General features: G+C 46.1%; 1 protein-coding gene across 1 annotated transcript in view; it reads right to left on the reverse strand.

Moving 5' to 3' along the window:
• The window catches only part of Colq (collagen like tail subunit of asymmetric acetylcholinesterase), a 56,631-nt gene extending 42,547 nt beyond the window's left edge, over window positions 1–14,084 (reverse strand). The window contains exon 1 of the mRNA XM_006996246.4: window positions 13,831–14,084. Within this exon, the coding sequence (XP_006996308.1) occupies window positions 13,831–13,936 (106 nt within the window). The 5' untranslated portion in view covers window positions 13,937–14,084. The remainder of the gene's footprint in view (window positions 1–13,830) is intronic.
• Between the last annotated feature and the right edge of the window lie 5,620 nt (window positions 14,085–19,704).

The raw sequence follows: 19,704 nt of genomic DNA on the forward strand, positions 1-19,704 counted from the left end.
TATACCTAAAAAAATCTGCCTGGGGACGTGGCCATTTACCAATACTAGCGGCCTGTCTGCTTTTATTTTATTTTTGTTAGTGCATAAAATAATAGGTTTCCTATGATCATGTTCTCACTCATATGCCATCATTCCTTGCTCTTATTCACCCTTTCCCTCTCCATCCCTTCTTTCCCAAGTAATTCCTTCTGTATTCGTGCCATATAATTATATACATATGTATGTATGTCTGGATTCTATATAAAGAAAACATGACTATATTCTCCCCTCGCTAACCTCTCTTGCTAACCTCTCCCAACTCCTTTAGATTCCTTTCTCCCATTTTATAGGTCACCTATTTTCATTATCTATATATGTACATGTATATATACATATATAATTATTATATATGTTATATGGTTATGATTATTGAGTTTATATTTAAATATAGAGAAATCCTACATTTCTTTTTTAAAGTTTTTATGATTTATCTTCATAATGTGCATGTGTGTGTGCCCATGTGCTGTGGCATATATGTGGAGGTTAGAGCCAACTGATAGGAGTGGTTTCTCTTCTACCAGGTGGGTCACAGGCATTAAACTCAAAAAATCAGGCTTGGTAGCATGTGCCTTTACTGCCGAGCCTTCTCTCCACCCAGTCACAGCCAGGGCTCAACAGAACGTGCTGGCTGATTGGCTTTCTCAAACACCTTTGCCTTCTCTACTCTTCAAAGCGGGCAGAGTCTTCAAGACACTTTCAAATCTACCAAACAGTAAGAGAAAGAAGACAGATGGTTGAACAGGCGGTGGAGAGAGCATGGCCAAGCACTGTCTGAAGAGAATCTGAGTGGTTGGTGATTCACTGCTGAGCTGTGGACTGATGTATCTCAGACCAGGTGGCTTCGTCAACACACACTCACTTCTCATAGGTCTGGTTCCTAGAAATCCAAAGTCAACACGCTGAAGGTTCAGATTCTCCTCTGTCCTTCCTCACTGGCTCATGAGCAACTGGATGTCATCTCGCTATGTCCCTCCATGCCTCTCCCTGGTGCCTGTGTCCCTGGTCTCTCTTAGTATGTCCAAGTCTCCATCTTTTATAAGGTCACTGGTCAGAGTGGATTAGGGTTCACCCTAAGGCTTGTTTAACTCAGTCACTTCTTTATAGGCCCCATACCCTCAACAGTCCCATTCGGATGTACTGGGGGGCTGTGAGGAATCTTGCAGAAGGGTGGGCATCATTCAGCCCACAGCATCTGAATACTTGTGGCCCCTGAACAATTCTTTTCACAATTTTTTTTTAATTTTTGAAATTATTTATAATAATAGAGAAATTTTAAAAATTTGAGCAAGCAACTTAGAACTACAATGTAAAGGTTGAGGCAGGTCAGCCCTGCACCTCTGTTGACCCATCTGGGCGCCCTGAAGCCACACAGAGGTTAGCTGTCAATGCTTGGAGGAGTTTGCAGCCACTCATCATAAGGACAAGACACCTCCTCCCCACCCCACCCCCACATGCCATAAAGACACCTTGAGAGGAGCTACAAGAAAGAATGAGAACCACCTCCTGGTTTCATCCAAGCCACATATCCACAGTACCTCCTTTGCCCACCAAAACAAAAGAAAACAAATCCACTCCCTTTCCTTCCACAGGGGAATTGTCTTGGATCTCATCTAAAGGAAGGCATCTGCTTCTTTGAGTTCATGCTCTAATTTGACCAAATGGCCTGTGGATGGAGAGGGAGGAGGAGACAATGTTATTAGGAGACCAGGGAACATCGAGAAGCCTCCTCCATGCTGGCTGCGCCTTGCCTGGGAATTCAATTACAGCAGCCGGCATCAATCAGCAGACACTATTAAATCTTCTGCTCAGCTTGACAGGGAAGGCCAAGGTTGTGGAATTATTCAGGAAATCTGGCCACAGGTCAGCCGCCCAGGGCCTGCAGGGTGAGTTATTGCCAACACCTGCTGACAGCTGTGGACGGTGGAAAGACCCTGTGTTTCCAGGCCTTCGTTTTCCACGGTGACACTTTGCTATGGAAACTTGAAATACAAAACTACACGGATCACTTCACCCCTTCCCCTAAATGCCCTTTCCATCTCAACCTGCTATATAAGTTGTCTGGGGTTCCACAACAAGTGGGAAAGAGAGAAGCTGGATTCCTGGGAGCCCTTAAATGCCCAAGGCATGGACAGGCATCTGACCAACTCAACCGAATCCCTGTATTACAGAAATTGGGGAACATGGGGTTGCCCCTTTGGACTCTGTTGAGCAACAAAGCTTCAATGGAGCAAGTTGCCAAGACAAACCTGAGGCTTTCTGTAACCTTTTAATTGCAGAAAACCCCCTCTTGGCTTTCTCAGTGCTGAGATTGCTGCTGTGTGTCACCATATCTAGCCCTCCTAGCTCCTTTATACACATCCAGATGATTATTCCGTCTCACTATATTGCAGGAGGCATGGTGGTCTCTGTGCTCACAGATAAGCACTGGGGGACCCTGGAGTGTTAAATACACAGGGTTGTTCCTTCAAGAGAAGGGATGTATAATCTGTTACCTGCCCTGAAAGCTGTGAACAGACATGGTTACCTTTGCACTATTTGCGTGGTGAAGACCACACCAGATCCCCCACCCCCAGACCCTTACCATAAGCCTGTTTTTCTCAGTCAATCTATGGAACTTATCTTTGTGAACTTACAAAGAGTTCTGATGTAGTCACATCTGATCTGTATTTAGCCTACTTTGTTCCTCAAAGAGATTTATATGTGCTTTGTTGTGCATGGGGGATTGAGTTAACACCAGGAGAAGTTTTCACCAAATTATGCTGTGCTTAGATATACCTAAAATAAACCACTTGGGGTCAGACTCCAGACATTTGAACCAACAGTGGCTACTGAGTTATGTTGAACCAAACTACCTTCTTGCCTCTCACAGATGGTTGCTCTGCTGGCTGTGGTGGTGGCAGAGACCCCCACACTACATAAAATGCACCGACATTCTTTTATACAGCTTCATAACATTTCTCCACTTGGAAGAACCAAAATGTGTCCACGTTATTCCTTTTGATGTGCAATCAGGTGACTTGCAAACATTCACTGGATGGAAATGATGCCCCCAATCACCTTCTTCCTTATATGCTGCGTGTATTGTGGATGAGTTTCCAGAAACACAAGTCCAGTCAGGGAGTGTGTTTATGTGTGCTGTTTGCTTCACTCCACAAAGCCATAAATGAGCCATTTGCACGCGCGCACGCGCACACACACACACACACACACACACACACACACACACACACACACACAAGGCTCAGGGAAATCATGGATGAGGAGGGCAGAAACCATGTAAGAGCTGGTGGGGGGTGCTATGAAGTTGACATGGCTGCTGGACTCATAAACTCACTGAGGCCATGATTATCTGCACGAAATCAAGCTGCATACAAATATATACTCTGCATATGAGAGAAATGTTGTATTTGCCAACCTTCCTTGCAACCCTCTCCTGTTCCCCTCTCTATTTAGGCCATTTCATCCCCCCACACAGGCCCCTTCCTATTTTCATATGGAAACATACATGTTAATAAATGTTTTTATAGTTCTATGCACTATAATTATAAACATGTATTATCTCTGTGTTTATGAATAGTGTCTGGAGTCCTTATATGAGAGAAACATGGTATTTGTCTAAATCTAGTTTGTTTTGCTCAACAGGATGCTCTCCGGTTGCAGACACCTTCCTGAAAATGGCACAGATTTCTTCTTTACAGCTGAAGAAAACCCCCATTGTGTTTACATTCCACATTTTCTTACCATTTTATGTTAATGGACATCTAGGCAGCTTCCATACCTTGGTTTCTATGACTAGCACTATCATAAACCCAAATGTGTGGGAATATCTGAAAAAGGCTGATGCAGAGTCCTCTCTGGTATGTGCCCAGGACTGGTACAGCTGGGCTATCCAGTGGCTCTCTCTGCAGTGTCTGAGGAACCGCCACACAGACTTCCATCATGGCTCCATAGTCCTGCATTCCCACCAGCAATGTGCAAGGTTCCGCAGTGTGCAAGGTTCCGCAGTGTGCAAGGTTCCGCAGTGTGCAAGGTTCCGCAGTGTGCAAGGTTCTGCAGTGTGCAAGGTTCCACAGTGTGCAAGGTTCCACAGTGTGCAAGGTTCTACAGTGTGCAAGGTTCTACAGTATGCAAGGTTCCGCAGTGTGCAAGGTTCCACAGTGTGCAAGGTTCCGCAGTGTGCAAGGTTCCGCAGTGTGCAAGGTTCCGCAGTGTGCAAGGTTCCGCAGTGTGCAAGGTTCCGCAGTGTGCAAGGTTCCACAGTGTGCAAGGTTCTACAGTATGCAAGGTTCCGCAGTGTGCAAGGTTCTGCAGTGTGCAAGGTTCCATAGTGTGCAAGGTTCCATAGTGTGCAAGGTTCTGCTCCTCCCCATCCTTCACATCGTTTACTGCTGCTTACTTCCTTCTCTTTTCCTTTTTGGTTTTTTAGGGTAAGGCCTCAGTCTGTAGCCCAGGTTGGCCTCAGACTCACATCAGTCCTCCTGTCTCAGCCTCCCTAGAGATGGATTTACAGGAGCAGGCACCGTACCCAGTTGGTTATCTTGATGACAGCCATTCTGACTGTGGTGAAAAAAAAATCAATGCAGCTTTGATTGGCATGTCCCTGATGGCTAAGGGTGCTGAACTTTTCTCACATATCTGTTGGCTATATTTGCTTCTTGTAAGAACTGTCCATTAGTTCATTCGGAGAGCATGGCTCTCCTTAAGCCACCTCAGGCCTCTACTTCTGCTTCCTTTTTTTTTTTTTTTTTTTTTAAAGATTTATTTATTTATTATGTATATAGCATGTATGACTGAAGACCAGAAGAGGGCACCAGATCTCATTACGGATGGTTGTGAGCCACCATGTGGTTGCTGGGAATTGAACTCAAGACCTCTGGAAGAACAGCCAGTGCTCTTAACCTACGAGCCATCTCTCCAGCCCTGCTTCTGCTTCCCACAGACATTCCATCAGGGAAGGAGCATGTCACTCAAATGCAAACCAATGTGGCTCCCACAAGGCCCTGCTGCCTTCTAGACTCTGGGGTCTTAATCCTAACCCTCCACGTTGAGAATTTGGTTTCTGTCTTATCATGGAGAATTTGGAAGCTTCTAGGGACCACCATGAGGTTTACCCCAATCAAAATGCTCTGAACAGAGAGCAGCAAGCCAGTTTCCACCTCTCCTGGCAGTGAGACCCTGCAGACCCCTCAGATAAGGCACCAGTTCGCCTCTGGAGTGAACGAGGGTCTCAGCAAGAGGGAGCTCCAGTTGAGTCGGCAAGTTTCTGCAAGTGGCATGGCTGCTGTCACCCCACCCCTGCCTTCCATGTCACTGAAGCTAAGGAGGCCTCCCTGGTGCGTGAATCCCAGAGGGAAGTCCCTGAAGCAAGAGGGCAGCTGTTGGGGCTTTCCCAAAGTCTTCAGAGCCCAGCAGCTGGAGGGTGGTGGGACTGGGCTGGAGCAGAGGAAGGTCCAGGGAGGCGGGAAGTGGGTGGGTCTGCACAAGTCTCATTCACACTCCCCTCCTTCCTCTTTTCAGTCCTCATCCCAGATAGGTGACTGTGAGCTGTGAGACTCCACCAGCTGCATGCTTCCTCTCAGCTGTCCCCAGCTCCCAACGCAAGCAACTCCCCCGTGTTTTCATTGGTTGCCATGGGGAGATAAGTACGGGTTTGAATGGGGAGATGCTTGGTGCTCAGAGATGGAAGCCTGTCAGGTTTATTTTTAAAGACATCGGGGAAGCCTGTGGCCAGGGAAGTAGAGCGTCTTCCTTCTTTAGGGCCTGGTAGAAAATGGAATTCCCTGCTTTAATTCACTAAGTGCTTTAAGCAAAAAGTTATTTAGGTTTTTTGGTTTTGATGCAATAAAGTGTAAGGGTAAATTATAACCTTTTGATGTGTGTGTCTACACACAGTGAGATTCTGGAAACAAGATAAAAAATGTATGAATCTCATAGGTTACTTGACAGGTACTATGCACAGCACTGTAGTGTTCATAATGAGCCTCCTCAATCCCAAGAACGTATTTATGAGTTAGATACTTTTAGTGTGATGGATGATAATTTGCCTAAGGTCACAAAACTATAAGAAATATAGAACTTGACCCCAAGGAACAGAATGCCAGAAGTTCTATTCCCAATGCCACTAGAGTTGCCTCTGTGATTATTTGGGGAGAAAGCTTGGTTCCCAGGACTTGGTTGGTAACTATCCCAGCTCCCTGTCTTCCTGGGGTCCCCAGTAGCGTTGAAATCCGTGACCCGTGTGGTGACCAGTTCAGGAAAACACCTTGCATTGACCTTGAGTTTCACTTCTTCACTGCTCCGCCAGCTAACACACAGCTTGCACCACATTCCTGTCTGCTGCATTTACTCTGCTAGCATTTAAACAAAGCTTAAGATCAACGTGGCACACTGAGTGGCCCCTATCGATGTCTAGACTTGAACTTTGGTACTTGTAAATGCTACTCTGTGTGAGAAAGGGCACTGTGAGTGAAACGAAGATACTTGAAGGAAGGAGACGTTCCTGGGTAATCCGGGAGGTTCCTAAATGTGATCACAAGTGTCCTTAGAAGAGAGGAGCAGAGACTGGGGGATGTAGCTCCATGTTAGAGTGCTTGCCTAAAAGGTGCAGAGCCTCTGGGTTCACACCCCAGCACCACAAACAAACACAAGAGACTGAGAAAGGAGATCTGAGAAGAAAGGCCACATGAAGCAAGATGCAGCATGGCTGCATATGAACACAGGAAAGAAGGCTGGGAACCAATGAATCTGAGAAACACAGCTTTGATCTAGAAAAGATAAGGAACTAAGTCTTCCTTGGGCCCTTGGCTTCCCCCCAAGTGGAAATTATTTCAGACTTTAGACCTCTAAAAGTGTAAGAGAACAGGGGTCCTATGCCAGTGTTGGAGGTGAGCCGTATCCACAGGAAGCTAATAAAGTAGCTGCAATGAGCTGGAGCAGGGTTTCCCAAGTGTGGACCATGGACCTGCAGCCCAGCAGCATCGAACGCACCATGGTGATGCAGATGCTTGGGCCCGCCTTAGAACCTAGGAATCAGAACCTCTTGGGGTGGGTTCCAAGGACCTGCATTTCAACAAGCCCTCACTGTCTCTGATGCTGGCTATAGTGTGGTGGTTAGCCATGGCTAAACCTTTGATCACCAGAACTTGAAATTCTGCCCATGCTTGATCCACAGCCTACAGATTTGGACCTCATTGGTCTGTTCAGCTTAGAAGCTGAGCCTCTGGTGAGCTCCTTAGGTGGTTCTAACTGGGCTGGGTACCCACACTGTGTTATGAGGGACTGATGTGGAGTGCTCCCTCCAGTACTATGTTATGAGGGTTACTGATGTGGAATGCTCCCTCCAGAACTGTGTTATAAGGGACTGATGTGGAGTGCTCCCTCTAGCACTGTGTTATAAGGGACTGATGTGGAGTGCTCCCTCCAGCACTGTGTTATAAGGGACTGATGTGGAGTGCTCTCTGCAGAACTGTGTTATAAGGGACTGATGTGGAGTGCTCCCTCCAGCACTGTGTTATGAGGGACTGATGTGGAGTGCTCTCTCCAGCACTGTGTTATGAGGGACTGATGTGGAATGCTCTCTCCAGCACTGTGTTATAAGGGACTGATGTGGAGTGCTCCCTCCAGCACTGTGTTATAAGGGACTGATGTGGAGTGCTCCCTCCAGCACTGTGTTATGAGGGACTGATGTGGAGTGCTCCCTCCAGCACTGTGTTATGAAGGACTGATGTGGAGTGCTCCCTCCAGAACTGTGTTATAAGGGACTGATGTGGAGTGCTCCCTCCAGCACTGTGTTATGAGGGACTGATGTGGAGTGCTCCCTCCAGACTCAGCTGTGCTGAGTCTGGAGACCTAGAAAGGCATGCTGGAGGCTGAGAAGGGAGGGAAAGGCAGAGACCAAGCCAGCAGGGCTTCTGGCCCCAAGGCCTAGAGTCACATGCCCAGAGGGGCTCAAAGTGGTAGATATAATTAGAAGACTGAAGCAGGTGTAAGGCAGGAGGGTGTGGAGACACTGGGTGAGTAGAAACGACTCTCCATGCAGTGACATGCCATCCCAAAAGGAGGGATCAGGACCACCAGGTCAATCAGCCTTCCAAGAGATCTGTTTTTAGGAGAGGCCAGAAATAAAGTATAAAATAAACAATTAAAGCTATTTGACCCTCAACTCTCTGCTCTCTCCATGGTCCAAAGCATGAAGGCAGTCACCAGCAGGCCAGCTAGGACAAGTTCTCAGAGATGATTGACAGATGTTCCTTGTGGGTAGGATAACTGTGTCTGTGTGCTTCAACCCACTTGCTGGCACACGGTTGGCTCTCATTTAAATTTAAATTTAAATTCTCATTAAAATTTAGCTGAATGAATGAATACTGCCACAGTATCTCTGTGAGACAGAAACTGCTCTTCCCATTTTACAGACGAGGAACTTGAGGCCTCCCCAGTGAAATGAACTTCATCACCATCTAGTTCATAGCCGTGGCAGTCAGAGCTGAAACACAGGACCTCCTACTGTGGGGGATGCTGTAAAGAGCAAGTACTTCTGTAGCTGTCAGAGAGCTCTGTAACAGAGAGGTTGGGGCCATTGGTGACAGTCATGGGCAGTACTCATGAGCGTTAGGAACACTTAAGGAAGGCCTGTCACCAGCTTCTTGTATGTCACATGGAAGTCAGAGGCTCTCTGTCTCCAAAGAAACTGTGCTGCTTTTGTGTGAGGAAGGCAGCCCTGGGTATGCTGAAAGGTAGTGGGGAGGGGTGCAGGGGGAGGTCAGGATGACCAAAGGGAGAGCCTTCCATCTCCCATACCACTTCTGATTTCAGAGAGATTGGGAGTGGGGAGGCCCCTGCTTCTATAGAGGATTGGGATGGGGGTTGCAGAGGCCTGAGACCCCCTAGAGAGCCCTGTAACTTAAGAATCCTCCCTGATTTTATTATCCAGAGGAAATATGGGGAGCTAAATGAGAGGAGACGGCTTGCAAGTGCATTATGGGACATTAAACAATAGCTGATCAGCATCAGACGCAAACAAATGACCCATGATCTAGTGCCAGAGTCTAGATGGCCCACAGATGGTGGTCTGGCTGGTTTCCAGTCAGCAGAGTGGTAGCTGGACATCAGAGAGGCCACAAAATGTAACAAGAGAGGATTCCAGCACCTAAACAGATTCGCATCCTTCCAAGTGATCTCACTCTACTGCGCTAGATTTGTGTCTTTTCCCTGATCTGGATCCTGACATTTGGATCCACAAATGCCATGGGGAGTTCCTGCCTGCCTTCTTGCCTGTCTGGGAAATCCTTTACAGAAGAGGAGTATGTGTCCATGTAGGCAGAGGGTAGGATGGCTCACAGGCCTAAAGAAGTTTGTGGAATTGCCTTGGTTACAGGGGGGTCCCATCCTCCCAAACACCCTGACTCAAACTCATCTCACTAGTACACCCTTTAGGTCTGATTTTTTTTTAGACCCCTACTAAAATAGAAGTACTAGAGAGATGAATGAGTGGCTGGGCAAGTCATGTACATGTTTATAAAGTGATGGTCAAGCTGAGCGTGGAAGTGCGTGTCTGTAATCCTAGCACTTGGGAGACGAGGCGTGCAGTACTAAAGAGGTCACTTGCACATGTATCTGGGCAGAAGCAGGCTTGGTCTACATTGATGAGCCCTGGACATGGAGGCAGGATTCCAGTCTCCAGATCTCCAGCCCAGCTGTGTGGCCTAAAGTACACTGTTTAACCTCTCTGTGCCTCTGCATGTTCTTCAAAGAAGTAAGAGCATGGCTCCACATCCACCCAGGGTGTGTGTGGATATCACATCCATCTTATGGGAGGTCTGTTCCTCCGGAAACATTACCTTTGGGCCTATGCCTTATCCTCCTGTAAGCTCTACCTATAAGGGGGCACTAGCACCAAGTTGGTCTACAGATCCAGACAGAGGCCTGCCAGGGTCGCCCATATCATGCCAGATGAGACGATCCTTAGGTGACCCACAAAACATGAACTTCAGTAATCAACAGCTCTAGTTTTACACTACGATGGTAGCTTATTGCCCAGCAAATGGCTGAGGCAGTCCACTCCGGGCTCCTGGTATTCAGAACAGAAATTGTCCTGAGATGTACCTTCCTTTGGAGGGAACCACAACGGGGGCACGCCTTTCTTCAGTGTTCACTGGACCGTCCATGGCCACCGCAATGAAAACCAGTTCCTGTGCTGCCTACAGTCAGGGTCACGTGTCTCCTTACCCTCAACCTCTCTTGGTGGTTTCAAAATCATTCCCTAGCTTTCACCATTTTTCTTCCTCGCCGTGCTATTTAGCCCAAGTAGCCTTGAACTTGAGTTTCTCCTGCCTCAGGTCACCAAAGTGCTAGGATCACAGGTGTGCACCATCACACTCCACTTATTGTAATCAGACTTGCCATCTACCTTTCGGGCTAGCTAGATGGTTTGCAGGTAAAGGTACCTGTCACTGAGACTGGAGAACTAAGTTCCATCCCTGGACTTAGGGGAAGGAGAGAACCAACTCCTGTAAGTTGTCCTCTGACCATGTGCACCCCTTACCATCACACATTAATAAAAAATGTAAAAAGAAGATCTGCCTGTTGTCACTGCATCACACACAGGCAGCGTGTGAGCCTAGAAGAATGATGCTCAACATTAACAGAGTGGGACAAGAACCCGAGATAGTAGTGTCCAACACCTGAACTCAAGAGCTGGGATTAACTCACAACTTTGGTCTCTTCGGTGCTTTCTCCTCCCTGATTGGTCTTCTCTGTGACCCAGTGGAGGCTGTTGGGTAATGCACACCTGATTCAGAGAGCTGGGGCTATTGCGTGGTTCAGGAGTAGGGTCCTTCCCGAAGAGAAGGAAGGGTGCCTACCCCACCATGAGAGGGAGCACTTCCTGCAGCGAGACCTTCCTCCACCACAGTCCTGGAGAACTCAGAGCCCGTGCTTCCCCAGCCCCTAGAACACAGGCTGCATGCCGCTGGGCTCTGAGAGACCCCGAAGCACTCTACACACTGTCGGCACACAGCAGACACAGTGGCCCAGAGAAACAGTTTTCCTGGTGCCTCTCGCCTCAGTATCCACCCAGCTTACCTTCTTCAGAGCAGTAAGGATGTACAAAGTTCGGGCTAGGGGACATGAGATCAGTCAGAATGCAGGCGGGTATCTGAAAGGGCTGCTGTCAGCCTGACTCAGGAACTAATTTCAGGACGGTGCTTTGGGGAAGCCACCGCCACTCGAGGAGGGGAGCAAAGTGAAGCGACTCCCGCAGGGACAGCAGGTACTTGTGCTACACTGGTAGCCATGTTCCTGGTTGACCTCATTGTTTGGCCAAATGTCTGAAGCCTACATTCCTAACCACAAGATCCAGGGTTGGTGAGGCTTCCAGAGGCCTCTGGGGCTAGGGGTGTCGCTCCTCACTGGGGTGCTTGCAGGGCTTGTTTAAGGCCCTGGGTTCAATCTCTGGCACTATGAAAAGGGAAAAGAAGTAAAGAGGATGGAAAAAGAGGGAGACAGAAAGGAGGAACGAAGAAAAGGGGAAGGGCAGGGCAGGTGAGTGGTGTTTCCCTTGCTGGAGGCTCCGCCCCTGTGCCCCACACTGAGCCCATCATCTGCATCAAGGAGCTCCACTCTTAGACCTCTGCTTTGGGTGGGGTTTGGATGATGGGAGGCTCTGCCAGTAGGTGGTCGGGATGGGAGAGAGAGAGATGGAAAACTCCCCTCCTCCCTGCTCTGGGTCCCTGTGTGACTTCACTTATGCTTGGCAGCCCTCCTGCAAGGCTTCAAGGCTCCTGGAATCCACTTCCCCACTTCCTTCTCAAGCACAGGATGGTAACGTCTTCCTGCAGTCACAAATCCCTGTGTCTCTCAACCTTGCAAGTGACCCGACTCCCCCCAAAGTGAGCCCTTTACTCAAGTTTTTACATTTGAACCATCCAAACTGCATCTTGTCACTGTTGTGTCCTGACCTGCAAAAACCCTTCTCTAAGAGATGGCTACAGTGCATAGGGTCTCTTCTAAGTGAGCAGTTCTAATTACAGGCTCTTTTCTGTTTATTTATGAAGGCCTTAATGACATAAATTTTTTGCATATTTTTTACATAAATTAAATAATTTTAAAATGTGGACAACCCCCACAACCTACAGACAGGGGAGTTTTTGTTCTTTCACTCAACAAGTAGTTATGGAGCATTTACAGATCCAACAGTGTTCTGACCCTGGAAATATTTATAATTACAGCCGCAAAAGATGACACATTCCCTGCCCCCATGGTGCTTATCATCTCTACTCAACTGTCACCCAGACAGCTCATGAGAGGCGGAGCTGAAACCAGAGAATCGAGTTTTCCTAATTCCTAAGTCCTCAGCAGATTCTCAAAGAAATCTATAACCCAAATATAACAAAGAAACAAACACTAGGTTGGATCAAATTAGCTACCGAGTCCTCTTGGGATTCTTGAAACAGGGTCTGTCTCACTAAGAAACCCAGGCCAGTCTTGAACACACTATTTTTCTGCCTCAGCTTCTCAAGTGCAGTCATGGGGGGCGGGGGGGGGGGGGGGGGGGTTCCGCCACACTTGCCGATCAAGCTTCCCAGTGGATAGGAAAATACCTCTCCACAGACCAGATGAACTTGTGGGAGACATGCTGACACACACTCTTGGTGGCAGCCACCTGCTTTTCCTGCCTCCCTCCTCCCCCAGTGTTCTCCTGGCCTCTCCTGTCTTCCACTTCTTCTGTTTCTCACACTTGTATAATTAGCCTCACGGCAATCTCCCTGTCACTCTCTTAGGGCCTGCAGGCTTTGGCAGCACAGCTTGCCCAGGAGCTGTTTTTTATGAATGGAGAGAGGCTGGGGGTGGGTCCGGAGGAATGCCCTCCCTGTGCTTCACAGGCAAAGACACAGAGTCAGCTGCGCTGCCTAGGAAACAGGCTAAAGGTGTCTTGGAGCAGAGGCTTTGGTGCACGAGGGAGCTGCGAGGAGACAAGCAGCAAGCCTTGGGGTCTGCTTGCCTTCCTCAGGCCCTCTGGAGATACCCAATTTCCTCAGAAAGGTTGGAAAAGTAACCCAATACTTCCCCTGTACCAGGTCAAGCAGGGCCACGACAACAGCCTGGTGCCTGCAGCCAAGGTTGCCAGGCTGGCTGACCAAGCAAGCCCCTTCCCCAGCCCTGCACCCAGCAGATGCACCCATCTGCACCCAGGCCCGCGGACCCTCTGGAGGCCCTCGCTACCCCTGTGCCTCTACATAGGTTGTCAGAGCTGAAGGAAGCCCAACAGGAGAGCAGCCGGGGCTGAGGAGACAGAAAGCCTAGTCCTGAGCCAGCAAGGGACAGGGATTCCCCGATGACAGAGGCCAGGCAGAACCCCTGCCCTTCAGTAAGGTTAACAGAGAGACGTTTGCCCCCGGCAGGCATCTTGAGGTAAGCCCCACTGGGAGGAGGTCAGAGATAGACTTACAGAAACACCTGGGGCTCACTTCTCTAGAAATTGTCCTCCTCTCTCCCCAGCTCCCAGTTTCCTGCCCCAAATGAATCACGCAGCAAACAGGCAGGAGAGGCAGGGGCATGGTTTATAGTCTGACTTTGAGCAGCTGAATAGCAACAGTCGGAGCAAGGACAGAAGGGCCTTCGGAGACAAGCTCGGGTGACAGAAGGCATCCTGGGTGACCATCTCCCCCGAGCCTTCCTCTGCTAAGAGCAGAGTGTCAAAAATATCGGGACATATTGCTAGACAATCTTGAGCAACCCCACCCCACTTTCTGCCCCTGCCAGACGGAAGCGAGGAAAGTTGTGGTCATCAGTTACCTGCTGAGACTGGAAGGACACTGTTGATGAAAGTCGGCTGAGATACGATGGAGCGGAAGAAGAGTTGGAGATAAATTCCCAAAGTCATTGGAGTCAGGACAACCATGCTGGCCAGGTCTGGTAAATATCACGTTAGTGGGCAGGCTGCTGGGGGCTCTCCTAGCTCTGCTTTGTCCTGCTGCTGTTTGCCTCTCTCTCTCTCTCTCTCTCTCTCTCTCTCTCTCTCTCTCTCTCTCTCTCTCTCTCTCTCTCTCTGCTTGCCTCCTTCCTTGCCTGCCTCCCTCCCCCCCTCCCTCTCCTCTCGCCATGCCTTTATCAAGAAAGAATGCCAACCATTTCCCATTAAACCTTCTCCGCACTACACAGGGTTATATTTATCTCAAGTACTGGGTCAAATGCCCACATCAAAATTAAGATGTCAGAATTTTCTTTTTTTTGAGTCTGAGGTAAGTGGCTATTGAAAACATGATAAAGAGGGCAGCCAAGGCTCCAGTGTTTACCTGCAGCCATCCTCAAAGGCAGATGAGTTTCCTACTTTGTTATCCACCCTCCTCTACATACTTGAAACACAGCCCTGCCTTAGCACTAATCAAGTCTCCTGGTGCGAACCGCCTTCCATGAGGACAAGCTGCTGGCCTGGGACAGTCTCACCTGCAGGTAACAAATGAAGTTGAACTGGAACTTTCTGCTGGAGAGCTTGCATTTCCAAACAGTTGTCACCACAAAAAGTCCCTCCCACCCTCCAAGCTCAGCCTTTAACCTCATGCAAAGCAAAGCATATGAGAACAGTAAAGGGACATAAAAGTGAACCACTAGTTATCAAATTATACTTAGAGCAACAGCATCATTAACTTAATCTTGCTTAGACAAAAGTTCTTCAAACAAAAATAATTACCAGGGCTAGAGAGATGTCTCAGGAGTTACAAGCATGTGCACACAAAAAGATCCAAGTTCAGTTCCAGCATTTATGCTAGGTGGCTTACAACTGTCTGTGACTCTAGCTCCAGGGATGTGATGCCTCTGACCTCCCAAGCACCTGCACTCATGTGCACATACCCCCACACACATGTGCACATACCCCCACACACACACTTAGAAACATACCCCCACACATATGCATACGTCTCCCTACACTCATGTACACATATTCCCACACACATGCACATGCCCCCCCACATGTGCACATACACACTTGTGCATATACCCCCACTCATGTGCACATAACCCACACACATGTGCACATACCTCCACATGCATGCACATGCCCCAACTCATGTGTACATACATATACACACACATGTGCACATATCCACACATACATGTACATGTCCCATACACACTCATGTGTACATACCCACACACACATATGTGCACATACCCCACACACGTGCTCATAACCCCCATAATTTAAAAAATAAATAAAAAACAAAATAAAAAATATATTCTTAAGAGAGTTTATAAAGACTATTATAGTGATTCTTGGATTTAAAAAACAATTAAGGCACCCCTTCCCCTCAGTTTCACACTAGGGCTCACAGCCCTAGCAGCTGTATTGGAGGTCAGAGCAGTCCTAGGGACCCCAGGGAAGATACCACTCATTGCCTACTAAACCCCTTTAAGCCTGCCCAACAACCCCAGGCTGCACCCCCACCCCTGGGCCTCATATCTCAGCCTACAACTTTGGAAGAAGTCTTTGGATTTACCAAAGACCAGGTGGGCTTAAGGAACCTTAGGTAAGACACTGCCCACCACGAGTTAACACTCATTAAAACCCACCCAACAACCCCAGACTGCACACACCCCCACCCCCTCCAACTCCTCATCCCTAGCTCCATACCCTGGTCTACAACTTCAGAAGAATTCAGCTTTACTGGAGTACAGACTGGATCTAGGAATCCATAGCCCCCAAAACCCCAGAGAGGATACCCTACTGAACCTGAAGACATGCTAGTCACCAGAACCCTTGGCCATTTAGGCCAGGAGACTTGAGAGAAAAAGAAAAACCAAGGAACGAAACACCCATCCAACAAAGACAAATGCAGAAATCAACATCTAGACCTAAAATCACCCCAAATCCAGATGCCTAAACACCAGTGTAAGAACACAGTCAATGGGGCTGGAGAGGTGGCTCAGCGGTTAAGAGCACTGGCTGCTCTTCCAGGATACCCAGGTTCAATGTCCAGCACCTACATGGCAGTTCACAACTGTCTGTGACTCCAGTCTGAGAGGATTCCAGAAGATCTGACACCCTCAAACAGACACACATGCAGGCAAAACACCAATGCACATAAAATTAGAGAGAGGGGAGGCTAACAGATTGGATACCAAAACAGGATTAAACATTCTGCTGCATACAAGAAACACACTTCAAGAAGATAAATATTGCCTCAAAGTAAAGGGTTGGAAAAAGATTTTCCAATCAAATAGACCTAAGAAACAAGCTGATACAGCTATCCTAATATCGAACAAAACAGAATTCCAATCAAAACTAACCAAAAGAGATGGAGAAGGGCATTTCATATTCACCAAAGGAAAAATACATCAAGATGATGTCTCAGTTCTGAACATCTGTGCCCCAAACATAAGGACACCCACATTTGTAAAAGAAACATTATTAAAGCTTAAATCACACATAGAAACCCACACAATAATAAGAGAGACTTCAACACCCCACTCTCACCAAATGAACAGGTCATTCAGACAGAAACTAAACAGAAAAATAATGGAACTAACAGACTATGAATCAAATGGACCTAACAGATATCTACAGAACATTTCACCGAAACACAAAAAAATATAGCTTCTTCTCAGCACCTCACAGGATTTTCTCCAAAACTGACCACATACTCAGCTACAAAGCAAGTCTCAACAGATAAAATAAAAAATAAAAAATAAAAAAAAAAACTTGAAATAACCCCCTGTATCTTGCCAAACTACTGTGAATTGAGGCTGGATTTCAGCAACAACAAAAAGCCTACAAACTCATGGAAACTGAACAGCTCTCTGCTGAGTTACCGCTGGGTCAAGGAAGAAATAAAAGAAAGATGTTAAAGACTTTCTAGAATTCAATGAAAATGAATGCACAACATGGCCACACTTATGGGATACTATGAAAGCTGTGCTAAGAGGAAAGTTTGTAGCATTAAGTGTCTACATAAAGAATTTGGAGAAATCTCACACTAGCAACTTAACAGCAAACCTGAAAGCTCTAGAACAAGAAGAAGCAAACTCACCCAGGAGGAGTAGAGGACAGGAAATAATCAAACTGAGGACTGAAATCAATAAAATAGAAACAAAGAGAATAATACAAAGAATCAATGAAACAAAGAGTTGGCTCTTTGAGAAAATCAAAAAGGTAGACAAACCCTTACCCAGAGAGAAAATCCAAATCAACAAAATCAGAAACAAAAGGGGGACATAACAGACTCCAAGGAAATACAGATAATCATTAGTCATACTTCAAAAAAAATGTACTCCAAATCAAATGTCCAAATCTAAAAGAAATGGACAAATTTCTTGATAGATACCACTTACCTAAGTTAACTCAAGATCATATAAGCAATTTAAAATAGACCAACAACCCCTAAGGATATAGAAGCAGTCATTAAAATTCTCCCAACCAAGAAACCCCCAGGGCCAGATGGTTTAGTGCAGAATTCTACTAGACTTTCAAAGAAGAGCTAATAACAATATTCTTCAAATTATTCCACAACATAGAAACAGAAGGAACATTGCCAATTTCTTTCTATGAGGCCATTAGTCATCCTGACACCCAAAACCACACAAAGACCCAACAAAGAAAGAGAATCACAGACCAATTTCACTCATGAACATAGATGCAAAAATACTAAATAAAATACTGGCAAACCGAATCCAAGAACACATCAAAAAGATCATCCACCATGATCAAAAAGATTATCCACCATGACCAAATAGGCTTCATCCCAGAGATGCAAAAATGATCATCTCATTAGATGCTGAAAAAGCCTTTGACAAAATCCAACACCCCTTCATGATAAATGTCTTGGAGAGATCAGGGATACAAGGGACATACCTAAACATAATAAAAGTAATAAAAGCAAGCCAACTGCCAACATCAAATTAAATGGAGAGAAACTCAAAGCACTTCCACTAAAATCAGGAACAAGACAAGGCCACTCTCTCCATACCTATTCTAGCTAGAGAAATAAGACAACTAAAGGAAATCAAGGAGATACAAATTGGAAAGGACGACGTCAAAGTATCATTATTCGAAGATGATATGATGGTACCCATGAGCGACCTCAAAAGCTCTACTAGGGAACTCCTACAGCTGATAAACTCCTTTAGTGCAGTGACTAGATACAAGATTAACTTAAAAAAATCATTAGCCCTCCTATATACAAATGATAAATAGACTGAGAAAGAAATCAGAGAATCAACACCCTTTACATTAGCCTCAAATAATACAAATTATCTCGGTATAACTCTAACAAAGCAAGTGAAAAATCTGTATGACAAGAACTTCAAGTCTTTGAAGAAAGAAATTGAAGAAGATATCAGAAGATCAAAGGTCCCATGCTCATGGATTGGTAGGATTAACAGTAAAAATGGACATTCTACCAACAGCAATTTACAGATTCAATGCAATCCCCATGAAAATCTTAACACAATTCTTCACAGACTTTGAAAGAACAATATTCAACTTTGTATGGAAAAACAAAAAATCCAGGATAGCTAAAACAATCCTGTAGAATAAGAGAACTTACAGACGCATCGCCATTCTTGACTTCAAGCTCTACTATAGAGCTATAATAATAAAAACAGCTTGGTATTGGCATAAAAACAGACAGATGGATGAATGGAATTAAATCAAATACGCAGTTGTAAATCCACACACCTATGGACACCTGATTTTCAACAAGGAAGCCAAAATTATACAATGGAAAAAGAAAACATCTTCAACACATAGTGCTGGTCTAACTGGATGTCAACATGTAGAAGATTGCAAATAGATCCATATCTATCGCCATGCACAAAACTCAAGTCCAAGTGGATCAAAGACCTCAACATAAATCCAGATACACCGAACCTGATAGAAGAGAAAGTGGGAAATAATCTCAAACCCATTGGCACAGGAGACAACTTCCTAAATAGAAGACCAATAATAGAGGCACTAAGATCAGCAATTAATAAGTGGGACCTCAAGAAATTGAAAGGTTTCTGAAAGGCAAAGGACACTGTCAAGACAAAATGGCAGCCTGAAGAATGGGAAAAAAAATCTTCACCAACCCCATATCAGACAGAGGGCTGATTTCCAAAATATATAAAGAACTCAAAAAAAAGTGGGGTACATATCTAAACAGAGGATTCTCAACAAAAGAATCTCAAATGGCAGAGAAACACTTAAGGAGATGTTCAACATCCTTAACCATCAGGGAAATGCAAATAAAAAGCACACTGAGATTTCATCTTACACCTGTCAGAATGGCTAAGATTAAACACACACACACACACACACACACACACACACACACACACACACACACACACACAAGTGACAGCTTATGCTGGAGAGGATGTGGAGCAAGAGGAACACTCCTCCATTGCTGGTAGAAGTGTACAGTCCCTTTGGAAGTCAGTATGGCAGTTTCTCAGAAAATTGGGAATCAACCTACCACAAGACCCAGCTATACCAGCTCTTGGGCATATACCCAAAGAATGCTCAATCATACCATAAGGACACATGCTCAACTATGTTCATAGCAGCTTTATTTGTAATAGCCAGAACATGGAAACAACCTAGATGTCCCTCAACTGAGGAACAGATAAAAAAAATGTGGAACATTTACACAATGGAGAATTACTCAGCTGTAAAAACAAAAAACAAAAACA

Source organism: Peromyscus maniculatus, chromosome 9, assembly GCF_049852395.1.
Source record: "Peromyscus maniculatus bairdii isolate BWxNUB_F1_BW_parent chromosome 9, HU_Pman_BW_mat_3.1, whole genome shotgun sequence".
Taxonomy (NCBI): Eukaryota; Metazoa; Chordata; class Mammalia; order Rodentia; family Cricetidae; genus Peromyscus; species Peromyscus maniculatus.